The following is a 12,367-nucleotide window of genomic DNA, read 5'->3' as shown; positions in this document are numbered from 1 at the left end:
CAACTCGCAAACAGAAAAAGTAAAGTTAGAGATTAAAAAACATCACGCGCTAAATATACCTGTAATTAATTCATCGCAATTAACGTGCTAATTTGACACCCCTAGTTTTAACAGGACACCACTGATGATGTGGACTACCAATTTATCCAGCTTTCCACAAAAACGCATCAGATGTCAGCTGGATTAATAATTATAAAATGTTAAAATTTGTCTCACTCACTCACTCACTACTGAACACCTTTTGTGTAAAAACTTGATAATGCATGCAGCATTTTTCGTCTTTTGTTCAGATTGCAGAACTAGAGGCTCAAGTTAATGAAGCCAACCAAGAGAAGCAGAAAAATTCCCAACTGACCATCCGAGTGCAGGAGCTGGAGGCTGAGCTGCACGAGAAAGAACAGGTAAGACTGCAGCAAATACTTCTTCAAATGACAGATTCAAAAGTCTCCAGAGCTCAGTCGTCTAATGGCTGTTCTATATGAGAGTCTGTTTATATTGAACCTGTGTGACTCACTCAACTCCTTTCGTCAAAAAGGCACTTTTCTTCCCTCCGGAGGTGGTTATACCTCTGTAGGAAATGATACTTGTATGTACTTTGGTTGTATTGAGTGTTTGTCGAGGGCCCTGTATTTTTAATGTGGTAAATATCTTAATTGAACTGCCCCCGTACTTTCTGCTGCTCTACCTTTCTCATTGAAATTAGTTGTTTTATCAGATTCATGTTGGGTGACAAAGTTGTTCAGGTTTGTTTTTGTTTTTTTTCCTCTTTAGAAACTCTTGTGATTTTCGACAGTGTTCCTAATGTGTAGTTTCTCTTATGCCTAGCTGTTGGTGATTGGGGGTTGTTTTTAATCTGGTATATGTTTTTGGTATATCTTTTGGCATTTGTGGTATCATGGTACCTTTTTGGCTAATGCATCAATGATCCAAAATCCAAACTGTTGGTTCAGTGCAAATTAATGATGCCGCTATTACTAATAATGCTAAAACCTTTTCAGCCACACTGTCATTTGACAACATTCCTTGTTAAATTCTGTCTCTGCAGATCCATCATTCTGACTTACTTCTGACTATCTCAGGTTTTCAGTTCATGTTTCTACACTAAGGGCCTGATTTACTAAAGGTTTGCGTGCGTAAAAACCTGTGCAAACTTGACAGCACCCGCAAACCAACATGCGAGCTGATCTACTAACGGCGTGTAAAGACGACTGCGTCTCTGAAATCCGCAGAATAGCGCACGCAATCCATTTAGTACTTTTGCCCTGATGAATAATCAATATTGGGCGTAACCGCCAGAGAGCGCTAAATACTGGGAGGGGAAGATGCAAATAGGTTAATTTACCACGCGCAATGAGATTTACCAAGCCTGAAAGTAGTTGCGCGTATTGTGATTGCGTCTGTATTTAATACGTTTGAAAGTAAGGTGCTAATCTGCTGCTGCTGTTATTGTGGCAAGGAGGCAACATCCAAAATCAAAGAATACGCAGAGAGAGAGTCTTTATTCTGCTCCATGCTATTTTAAAAATGGTTGCACAAGTTTTATTAAAGGCCACTTTTTCTTTAGTTCTTCGCCTTCTTGCCACCTTCTTTTAATGTGCCCCCCTCCGCTCGCCCACAAGCAGGCCAAGCCTTTGTGCCAAAATTTGTATTTTATTGATTACTTATCTTATTGAACGTGAAATCATCCTTCGTAAATTACATTTAAAAAATACATTTACAAAAAAAACAATTTTTTTAGTTATATTTGCGCGCCCTGCTTTGCTCCGATTCTGCGCCCACTCGCCGCCGACTCTGCTCCACCTGCGCGGACTCTGCGCCGAGTCTGCGCCACCCCGTTCTATGTGAAAAAGGCTCAACTCAGAGGGGGAACACTGAGTCTTTTTTTAGACATTTTGTTCACATTTTCACTGTCAACTGCGGATTCTGGTGTTTTCCTCTTTGCAGCAAGTTTAAACAAATCCTCCTCCATTACACTATCCTCCTCTCCATCCAACACAGACTCAGCCATCCTGGTGGCAGTCTGTCCAGTCAGCCCCTTCAACAGAGCCTGACTTCCAGACTCTGCCATCTAGCTCTGTACACCGGTCGCTTCGCTCTGCACAATAACCTGCGCCCCACTTTGCGCTTCGCCCGGCGCAGCAGAGCCGGCTGTCAGAGCTGACAGCCGGCTCTGCTGCCTGCCGTTCCCCCGCTCTGTCGGGGCATGAACGGATCAACGAACGGATCAACTTGATATATTGAAAACATGTATGTGACCTCGTTGTGTGTTACGAGTAAAACGTTTTCAGTCAAAGTAAAATGTGCGCTTCCTTGCATTATTTACATCTAAGTGATTTTATTTCTCCACATGTTTTAGACAGATTATTAATAGGAAAGCAGTGAGAATGCACTTTTTTCCTTAAAATGCTGTCCTACAGGACTGATTTTGTGCCTGCCCTAATAAGCCTCGTGCCCCCTCTGAATATTTGCTCTGGCGCCGACCCTGTCTCTAACTCCAACTCGTCAAATTTAATTTTGCGCTTGCGACTATCCTGCTTTCCATCCACTCTCCATGGCGCAAAGTTTGCGCTCGCAAACCGTAAGACACGCAACACCTCATTTAAATACTGAGGTTTGCACCTGTTATCAATTGCGCACGCAATCTTAGTTGATCACCTGCAAAACACACAACAACAGCACGCACAAACTTTTTCAGTGCACACGCAATTTAGTACTCTTTATTTAGGATCTTAGTAAATCGGGCCCTAACTCTCTTACATGATGAAGATGGAGAGACAATTTCACACGCCTGTTAAAGCACAATAAAATAGAGAAAACTTGTTTTCCCCTTTTCCAGTCTGCTACACTACAGAGTCTCGTTCTTCCACAATGTCGACTGACAGATTCCAGAAACAGAAGTTGAGGTGTTCATTCCTGTGCGACCACACTGCAGGGGCATCTTGTTCCCTGATCAAGCCTAAGGCAACGGCTGTGCGCTACTTCTGGTCCTTAAATCCCAAGTCCCTCAACAGTTTTTTGGTGCATGTTCCCACAAACCCTCTTCACCAGACCTCCACTGGGCGGACTTCCGTGTTCCTTGTTCTCTCTGATGGGGTGGACTTGCTCCTGGTAGCTGTAGCCCCTTCAAGGACAGAGGCAGTTGCCCACAATGTTGTTGAGGTGTTAGACGTTGGCAATGGTAGGGCATTGATGCTGGATCATTTCTCCTCCAGTTTGGTAGCAAGGCTTTTCAAGACTTGATTGTGGTGCCAAGTGTATAGTCCTTGGGTAAGGCTGGTTCTTATTTTACGGGTCCCAAGGGTGAGGACCGTGGTAACAAATATGTGTACCTGTGAAAAGCAGGTGGAGTGCGGAGTGATTAAAGCACGATGCGTCTCTGTTCTCCGCCAGGTAATTTCTGAAGGGGCAGCGGCAGGTGCACCACTTTTACCGAACCCCGGAACCGCTGGAGCGACCACAACGTTCCGCCCCACTACTTCCCAGTATAATACGTTCCCCTTCACAACGGTTATTAGACATCAAATAAAATACATGAAAATAAAATACACTTCTTAATGAAGGTGTCCCATTTGCACACATAAAATAAAAATCACATTATTGTGACCACTCCTTCACAGGGGTGTCACACTTACACCCGGTGAGTATCTGCCGGAGGGAAGCTGGCTTGGAGCACAGGACGCATCCAGGAACTTCGCCAAATCACTGGTGGAGATTAGTTGGTGTTGGTAGGACGTCATATGTGGCTCTGATAGCAAAGCTCAGGCTCCTTGCTTCCATGGCCCATACATCCCTCCAGCTCAACCTCCTCTTTTTCGACACTCTCCCACCGTGTCCCCACTCCTTTTTGCCGAGGGCGACTGCCTTGGCCCATCTTGCTATCTCCTCCTGACGCCGCACTTCCTCCACCACCATCTTCCTCCGTGCTGGACTGGTGGATTTTTTGTCCAGGCTGGGCGGCTGGGTGTTAGTCCAAGGCCTCCCCTTCCTTGCAGAACGTTTCCATAATGTCAGCATGTCTGAGAGCTGCTGTTGCCTCCTCTACTGCTCTTGCTGGTCTCCACTTGCGGCCAGGTCGGTGCATTTTCACTTATCACCGGATGTTTGGATTCGTTCAAGGTCATCTGCAGTCATGCTTTAGCACACTTGAACTTGAAACTTGAAACTCTGCTGTAAAGCTGGTGAGGGGCAGAACACTGTCTCCGTAGAGGCCTATGGCGGTGAGGCACCGTAGGACTCCAAACCACTTCTTGACGTGGGCTGTGATTCTTCTCTCCAGCTTCTCTACTGTTCAGATGGGCACCTTATAGACAGCCAAGGGCCAGAACACCGGGGTAGTAGACCGAACTGGAAGCACCAGGTCTTTAACTTCCCAGGTAGTTGGGTCTTGTCAGTCGCCTGCCTAGTTGCTTCACCTGGTCTTGGTTTTTTAGCCTTCCAAGGCTTTTGACTGGCTGCTCAAATACAGTGGGGATTGGGTCATCACCGATGAAGAACTGCAAGTCAGTAAGCCCTTCCTCCACCACTGAGATGCTGCGTGACTTAGACGGTTTAATCCTCATACGGGCCCAACTGATGTTTTCTGACTAACCTCCTGGTGCATGGCACGGTGGTAGTCAGGGTGTTAATGTCATCCATGTAGGCTCTGAGGGGACGGAGGTGCTGGCAAGAGCCGAGTCTTTGTCCACTTACAGTCCATTTTGAGGCTCCTATGATGATCTCCATGGTGCTAAAAACTAGTCCTGAGAAGCTCATGGGGCACAGTGCCGAAGACGTTTGCAAGATCCAGGAAGATCGCATGGATATCACTTTTCTACAGCTTTGCTATTTGGATCTGGTGCCAGATCATGCTAGCATTTTCTAGGCACCCAGAGAAGCCAGATACGCCTGCTTTTGTACAGATGTATCCACATACTCATTCCTGCGCAGGTACTCTGCCATCCTTTGTGCAATAACTCAGAAGAAGATCTTACCCTACACGTGGAGCAAGGCTATGAGCTGGAACTGGCTGATGTTTGTTGTGTCCTTCTCCTTTGGGATAATGATGCCACCTGCCCTACGCCACGCTACGAACTTAAAGGATTGAATTAAATCAAACTTGTTTTGAGTTAGTGGAAGTCATCAGGGGGCCCCCACTTTGAGGGCCTCAAAGTGGGTGGTAGGCGGTGAACGAACCAGGGCTGGGCTCCGTCTTCCACCTATCAGGGCTTACATGGATGACATGACAACACTGACCACTACTGCAGCATGCACCAAGCGTCTACTTGGAAAGCTTCAGGAGAACATCAAGTGGGCCCGAATGAAAATAAAACCAACCAAATCTCGAAGCATCTCCATAGTCAAGGGGGTGCTTAGAGACACAAGGTTCTACATTGATGAAGACCCAATACCAACAGTGTCTGAGCAGCCTGTCAAAAGCCTGGGCAGGTGGTACAACGCAAGCCTCAAGGACAAAGAGCAGGTGCAACAACTAAGGCAAGAGATCGCTAATGGCCTGGAGAACATCAACAAGACTCTTTTGCCCGGGAAACTGAAGCTCTGGTGCCTACAGTTTGGACTCCTCCCCCGAACAATGTGGCCACTCACCATGTATGAAGTCCCAATAACAACTGTGGAGAAGATGGAGCGAACCATCACTTCATATGCAAAAAAGTGGCTTGGCGTCCCACGATGTCTCAGTAACATCGGCCTCTATGGCAAAGGGATCCTGGAGCTACCTCTCACTAGTCTAACTGAGGAATACAAGTGTTCTAAAGTGAGACTCCAGATGACACTGAAGGACTCCAGAGACAAGACCATCAGTACTGCTGCACCGCCCCTAGCAACTGGACGGAAGTGGACACCATCCGATGCAGTGCAGCAAGTCACATCAGCCCTGAGGCACAAAGACATTGTGGGACAAGTCCAGCAGGGGAGAGGAGGCTTAGGCCTGACCACAAGAGGACCAACCTGGAAAAAGGCTACAACATCAGAGCAGAGGGCACTGGTGGTCGAGGAGGTGCGTCGACAGGAGGAGGTCTTGAGGAGTGCGAAGGCTGTCTCTCTTGCCAAACAGGGGCAATGGATGCAGTGGGAAGGTGTGGAGAGGAGAAAGATCAGCTGGAGGGACCTCTGGGAAATGGAAGCAAATAAGATCAGCTTTATCATCAGAGCAACCTATGACGTGCTCCCATCACCAAAGAACCTCCATCAATGGTACGGCGAGGATCCAACCTGCGCCCTCTGCCCAACTCCAGCCACCCTCAGACACATCATGACAGGCTGCAAGACTAGCCTCACGCAAGGGAGATACACCTGGCGGCACAATCAGGTCCTCAAAAGCCTGGCATCAGCCCTGGAGAGCATGCGGAGTGTGACCAACGCCTTGCCACCAAGAGCAACCAATCCCCCGAAGACAACAAGGTTTGTCCGAGAGGGACAGAAAACACCCAAACATCCTTCCACCAAGCCAGAAGCAGGACACCTACACATGGCCCGCGACTGGAAGATGCTGGCAGACATCGGCAAAAAACTAATCTTCCCACCTGAGATTGCCGCCACCAACCTCAGACCAGACCTGGTGCTCTGGTCCCCTTCACTGAAGACTGCGTACATCATAGAGCTCACAGTCCCGTGGGAGAACTCTGTTGAGGAGGCCTATGAGCGTAAGATGCTGCGCTACTCAGAGCTAGCAGCAGATGTGAGGCAGCGTGGCTGGAACACCAAAGTCTATCCAGTTGAAGTGGGATGCAGAGGATTTGTGGCATCGTCTACCATCAGACTGTTGAAGGAACTCGGAAGCCACGGCCAGGCACTTCGGAGGACCATCAGAGCAGTCTCAGAGGCAGCTGAAAGAAGCAGCCAGTGGATTTGGCTCAAGCGGAAGGACTCGTGCTGGGCCCCAACATCAGATTAACAGGATGGATTTCGGTGGCGGCTGAGCATGGGACACAAGCTGAGGACTGATCATCCTGCGGCGGGCCACCCTTGTGGAGGGTGTATAGTGTTGGAAGGCCGAAACACCCAATGATGCAAGGGCATACACTACTGAAGATGTGTCTCTTGCCCGGCTGTCCTGAAATTCTACCCTGGCCAAGACTCACCTCCCACACAACTCGGAGAACCCTGACCTGTTGACTACATACCACTCCCAAAAACATGGCATATCTTTAATGAGTGCTCACCACCTATTGGCACAAGGGACAATTTAACATCTCGTCCTGTGTTTTTTGATTCTTTTCGGTTTTTGTTGTTTTTTTCAAAATTGAATGAAATGTTCATCTGGAATTCAAGATTTTGTTTATATGTTAATGTGTAAAATATTTTCTTTGATTAATTATCTTGCGTATACATTACGATTTTATGTAATTCAGACATATCTGTCATCAAATGTTTGATCTCCTGATAAAAAAAATTCTCCTTGAAACAGTTTGACTTAATTGTTTGGGTTGAATTCAGTGGTTCTCTTTTACAGTGCTTCAAAAACATTGAACAACAACAAAGGTTGCTCTGTGTGGAGATACTTTCAGACTACCTTTAAGATAAACAGTGTCTGGAAAATTCTAGGTGACCACCTGGCAGCCAGAGTATTAATAGAACATTTACATCTTTCCTCGGTCTGCAGTATATATCTCACACAATGACAGGAAGAAAACTAGTTCAAACAGCCGGGGCTGATTTTAAAAGATGGCAAGCAAAGACTTGGGCCCTATGGGAGCTCCAGCATTTCCACTCTTTGGTATAACAGCCATATTGTTGCAGAGACTGACCCAGGGGCTTTTGGGGTGGGTGTTTCTGTTTGTCGAGAACTGATGCAGCAGACAGCCCACAGACGCTGATGTACACGGTGACTCATTCCCTTCCAGGGAGATGTACGTACCCACCACCTCCAATTAAACATGTGGCTGTGAATTATTAAGGATTCACTGTGGTGTTGACCCCAGTGTTGGTCAACAGGAAACTAGCAGAACAAAACTCCTGCAGGTTATTAAAAAGACAACCAATTATTACTTGTTGTGAAAAAGCTTAAAGTAATTAAAGATGTTATGAAACTGGGAGGTTTTTTTGTTTGTTACTTATAGCAGTTGGGTAATGAACGCTGTAGTTCAGAACCATATTAGCTGAGAGCAACAATGTAAAAAGAAAAAGAAAAAGGTAAACATATAAATAAGTTTACACTCCAAGTATTTATTCATAGTGTTACATTTTTAGGGTTCAGTACATATGAACACTGACTTTAAAAGAAAATTAAAATGCTGTCGAAAGAACTACACATAAATTGTTGTATTTTGATGAAGAGAACTGATTTCTGTAACTATTTACAGGAGCTGGAGAACCTGAGGAAGCAGGCTGAAATAATCCCCCAACTAATGGGGGAGTGTGAGACCATCACTGCAAAACTGCAGGTATGTTTAAAACACCCATAACAAACCTTTATTTTCTAAGATATGATTTACAGCAGACACATGTACAAACCTCAAGCGCATGTGAGGGCATAATGTCTGTCACTGTGAGCTAACACACAGGCTCTGAGGTGGAAGCAATAGTTTCAGATAAAGGTAGAGAAGAAGGGCTTTTATTCATCATTCTGCTCAAGGTCTGGTGACACAATAGTCCTCACGAGTGTGCATCGTAGTTGCTGTAGAAGTTAATAAAAGCCTGCTCTCGGTGAAATGCTGAGTGAATTATTTGCTCTTTTGAAAAGGATTTTTCTTCATCTGTGAAGAGCAGGTTTCATAACACCACGCGTGTGGGTTGTCTTGTACATTATGTTTTATTGTTTTTTTTTTTGTATTTTTATGAGTTCTTCATAAGAGAGCACCGTAAAAAAAAGTCTTATGTGGGGAATACCAGACTTTGTGTAAAACCAGAAGAGCAAAGCCCTGTGCATGTCTGATTGTGCCGTTAGTGCCCAGTCTGACCTGAACTGCACTGTTACTGACGCTCATTTCAACCTGTACTGACTGACCCGGAGCAGGATTCATGTTTTGCCTTTCAGCTCAGACATGGAAGGGAATAAAACAAACAGCAACATACCTAAAGTTCTTGCGCTTCACCAAACTTGACTGCTGGGTTTGTTTTTGGAACAGCCAGCTGGATTAATGACGGTTGCTGTAGCAGGAGTTTATCTAACTGGCTAACCAAGCTTAGTAGAACCACAGACATTGGAATTTCTCAGATACCTTTATCTATCCATGAGGCTTAAACCCAAAACTGAGCCACTGTCCAAAAGGAAAATATTTTCACTGCCACCGAAAGAAATGTACCCATTAATTTACAGTCTACCTACTCCAAGTCTGTATTTGACTCCACTCTATTTAAAGATGACACCCCATGAGGAGATTGGGTTTCAGGAGTCAGCTGGAGGATGCAGTCATTCAGATGCAACTCCCATTTAGCCCTCCTATTTTAAACTCCACCATTCAAAGGTATCCATGGCACTGACGTGTCACTTGTTGCCTGTCAGTCTGATAAACTTGCTGAGTGCTCTCATCTTGCACTGGTAAAAATGTGGATTTCCTGGTTTATGGTTTTTCAGCTATGACATAAACATGTTTTTCTTGTACTTTGGCAGATGTTCAAATGAATGAATATAAATATATAATATAAATCAAATGTGAATTTTGATCTTTTTTTGTAAGAGAAGGTATTCCCTTAGGTCATCTCAGCTGAGGCAAAAGAATGAACCTGCTCTGCATCAAATGCTCTGCTATGCCTCTGAAGATACTAATTTGATCTTACTTTTTTGCTGCATTGTATCAATGTCCCCTGACATGTGTTCACAGGCTGCAGAGACGAAGAACAAGGAACTGGAGGGGAGGATAGAGGGTCTTCAGACAGACATAGACGATGGTCTGCAAAAACAAGGAAATGTGAAGGGCGAGCTGAAGAAGTTCATGGATATTCTGGATGGAAAGATAGACGAGCTGCATGAGTTCAGGCAGGGACTCTCCAAACTAGGTGCTGATAACTGAGGAAAAACCTGTGCTGAGCTGAAAGAGTGAAAAGTTAGGTACAAAGGATGAACTGGAGTTTGTCTTCAGGGCAGGAACTACTGTATATGGCACCTACTCCCCCAAAGTGATGCCCACTCTGAAACTATCCGCTTTGGCTTCTAATAAACACTAACTTGTGTGAGAGAGAGAGACATGTTTGGAAGAGGGAGATTGACAGACTAAAAGGAAGAAAGCCAGCATGCCCCACAAAATAACTCAATCGTGTGTGCTGGCATTTGGAAACTACATTAAAAGTCACGCTTTGAGCTCACTCGTCCATTCTGTGGTGGAAGGTGGCTTAAAAGAAGCTGGTGATGGGTCCTTCGATTCTGTCCATCTGTCCTTTTTTTTCTTTTTCTGAAAGCTGCAGAACTTCTACTTAAGCAATCTAAGCTTTGAGTAGTAGAGGGGATTTAAAAGGGCTAAAATGAACAACACAGACACAAATACTGTTCACCTCCAATCAAGTAATAGTGTTATTCCTTGTGGCCCATTCAGAGAATTAAAGAAGTCGTCCCTCTACAGACTGTCCTCGCTGTTGTCTCATGTCTATCTCAGGTGTCTCAGAAGACAGTTTGTACAAATTAGATTATATGCACATAAATGACAAATGGCCGTGACACAAAGTGCCTCCAGGTGTATCTAAATCTCCCTGGAAAGGAAAACTGGCCAAGTCATGATCATCTGACCTGATGATGTGTCCATCCCGAGGATGTTAATGTAACGAGAAACTCAAGGACAAAGCAGGAGTCTGCATTAAAACCACTCTGATGGAATTTTTCTGGTGGGTGTATTCAGTAAAACTGTCCTTTTGCATAGAGAAGGAAAACTCTTTTCTCAGGATATTTTCCTTCCAAAATAATAGTATTCCCATCTTACAATGAGTGTAGTGGTTTAAAGAAGTTTTTCGTGTGCATTAGTGTTGTTCATTTGTAGAACAAACATGTTTGTCTCCAAGGCTGTTGATGTGCTTCCTACACACTGGTTTTAGTTATGGTGGTGGTTATTTCTGGATGAGGGGACATGATGCTGCTCGATGGGTAGGTTTCACTGTAAACATTTAGATGGACTGGGCCTTCTTACTATAATCCCTGTTAAATTCTTGCTTTTGTCTTACGGAAATATTTATTTTTGGTGCCTCTTTGCAATTGGTGTTCAAGACCAGCGTTTCCCAGCACTTGTCCTTGGGGCACACTGTCCTGCATGTTTTATTCGCTACCCTGCTTCCGCACATCATGATACAAGTAGCGATGTCATGAACAAAGTTGTACAGACCTTGATAAGTTGGTGACAACTGTGTGTTGATGCAAGGAGACATCTGAAACATGCAGAACGGTGTTCCCCGAGGACCAGGGGTGGGAAACATTGTTTCTAAACAGCCATGTACTATTTTCCGGGTGTAGAATAATGTACTGAAAACATACCAAACTCTGAGGATGGAGAGATTTGTATAACCGGGGATGGTGTCGCATCTACTTTTTGTGAAGCCAAATTTGAAACATGATACAGTACATTGGAAATCAAAGGCACAAGTTATAGTTGAATATTTACTCTGTAATACTATGTCATATGTTTATATTTTTCACCACTGTTTTGATCTTGTCATAAGACTAAGATCCAATGAAGGGATTTTCTTGTTTTCATTTTTTGTTTTTACTTGTTTGTAAGGTACCTGAATCTGGATAACGCAATGTATGATTCTTCCTGTTGAACCAATGCCTATTGTGCACTTTTGTGATTCCTACTCAATATTGTACAATAGAACTGACAATTGGTAAAATCTAGTTTAATTACAATGCTGAGAAAGTGTCTTTCTTTTCTTTTAGTTAAATTATTTTAATTTGTTATGTGTAAGAGCTCCAAAGGGGAAATGATGAAAGTCTTATTTTGGGCAATATATTTGTACGTTTCATGGCTCTTTCTTTTTTTTGTCTCCTGTAGTAGAGGAGGAGGAATGAATCTTCAGAAGTGTCTGGCAGCTCAACTGCTGCAAGTTTTTTTTACCCGTTTATTTACACACCACTAAATATAGTAAAAATGCTCCTGAAAATGAAATTTGATAGAAACTAATCTCAAAGATTTGTACGAGTTTGAGCTCAAACGCTGTGCTGTTGTGCTGGATCACAGGAAATGTTGCCTTGGCAACTTGATCCCACTCACTTTTTTTTTTTTTTTTTTTTTTTAAATAACAATGTGAATAAAGAAAAATGGGAAGTGTACTTTCCAGAGCTACTTTATAAAAATGTGTAACACAAAATCTTAGTTTCCCTGCCAGGGTCTCTAGTTTCCTTTTTTTACTTTCAAAGATAAGCATGTTCACGGGGGTGGAAATTACTGAGCTTGTAATATGAGTTTAAGTGCAATCAGTTTATAAAAAAGTAACTGCTTAATGAAAA

The 12,367-nt window shown here is 44.1% G+C and overlaps 1 protein-coding gene across 2 annotated transcripts in view; it reads left to right on the top strand.

Moving 5' to 3' along the window:
• Positions 1-12,151, top strand: part of homer2 (homer scaffold protein 2) — a 34,781-nt gene extending 22,630 nt beyond the window's left edge. For both annotated transcript variants that reach the window (XM_061740505.1, XM_061740497.1), the window contains exons 7-9: positions 291-401; positions 8,301-8,381; positions 9,762-12,151. In XM_061740505.1, the coding sequence (XP_061596489.1) occupies positions 291-401; positions 8,301-8,381; positions 9,762-9,950 (381 nt within the window). In that variant the 3' untranslated portion in view covers positions 9,951-12,151. The remainder of the gene's footprint in view (positions 1-290; positions 402-8,300; positions 8,382-9,761) is intronic.
• Positions 12,152-12,367: the final 216 nt, after the last annotated feature.

The sequence above is a fragment of the Cololabis saira genome, chromosome 2, assembly GCF_033807715.1.
Source record: "Cololabis saira isolate AMF1-May2022 chromosome 2, fColSai1.1, whole genome shotgun sequence".
NCBI lineage: Eukaryota > Metazoa > Chordata > Actinopteri > Beloniformes > Belonidae > Cololabis > Cololabis saira.
Note: the sequence above shows the minus strand (reverse complement) of the source record. Positions and strands in the feature narration are given on the sequence as shown.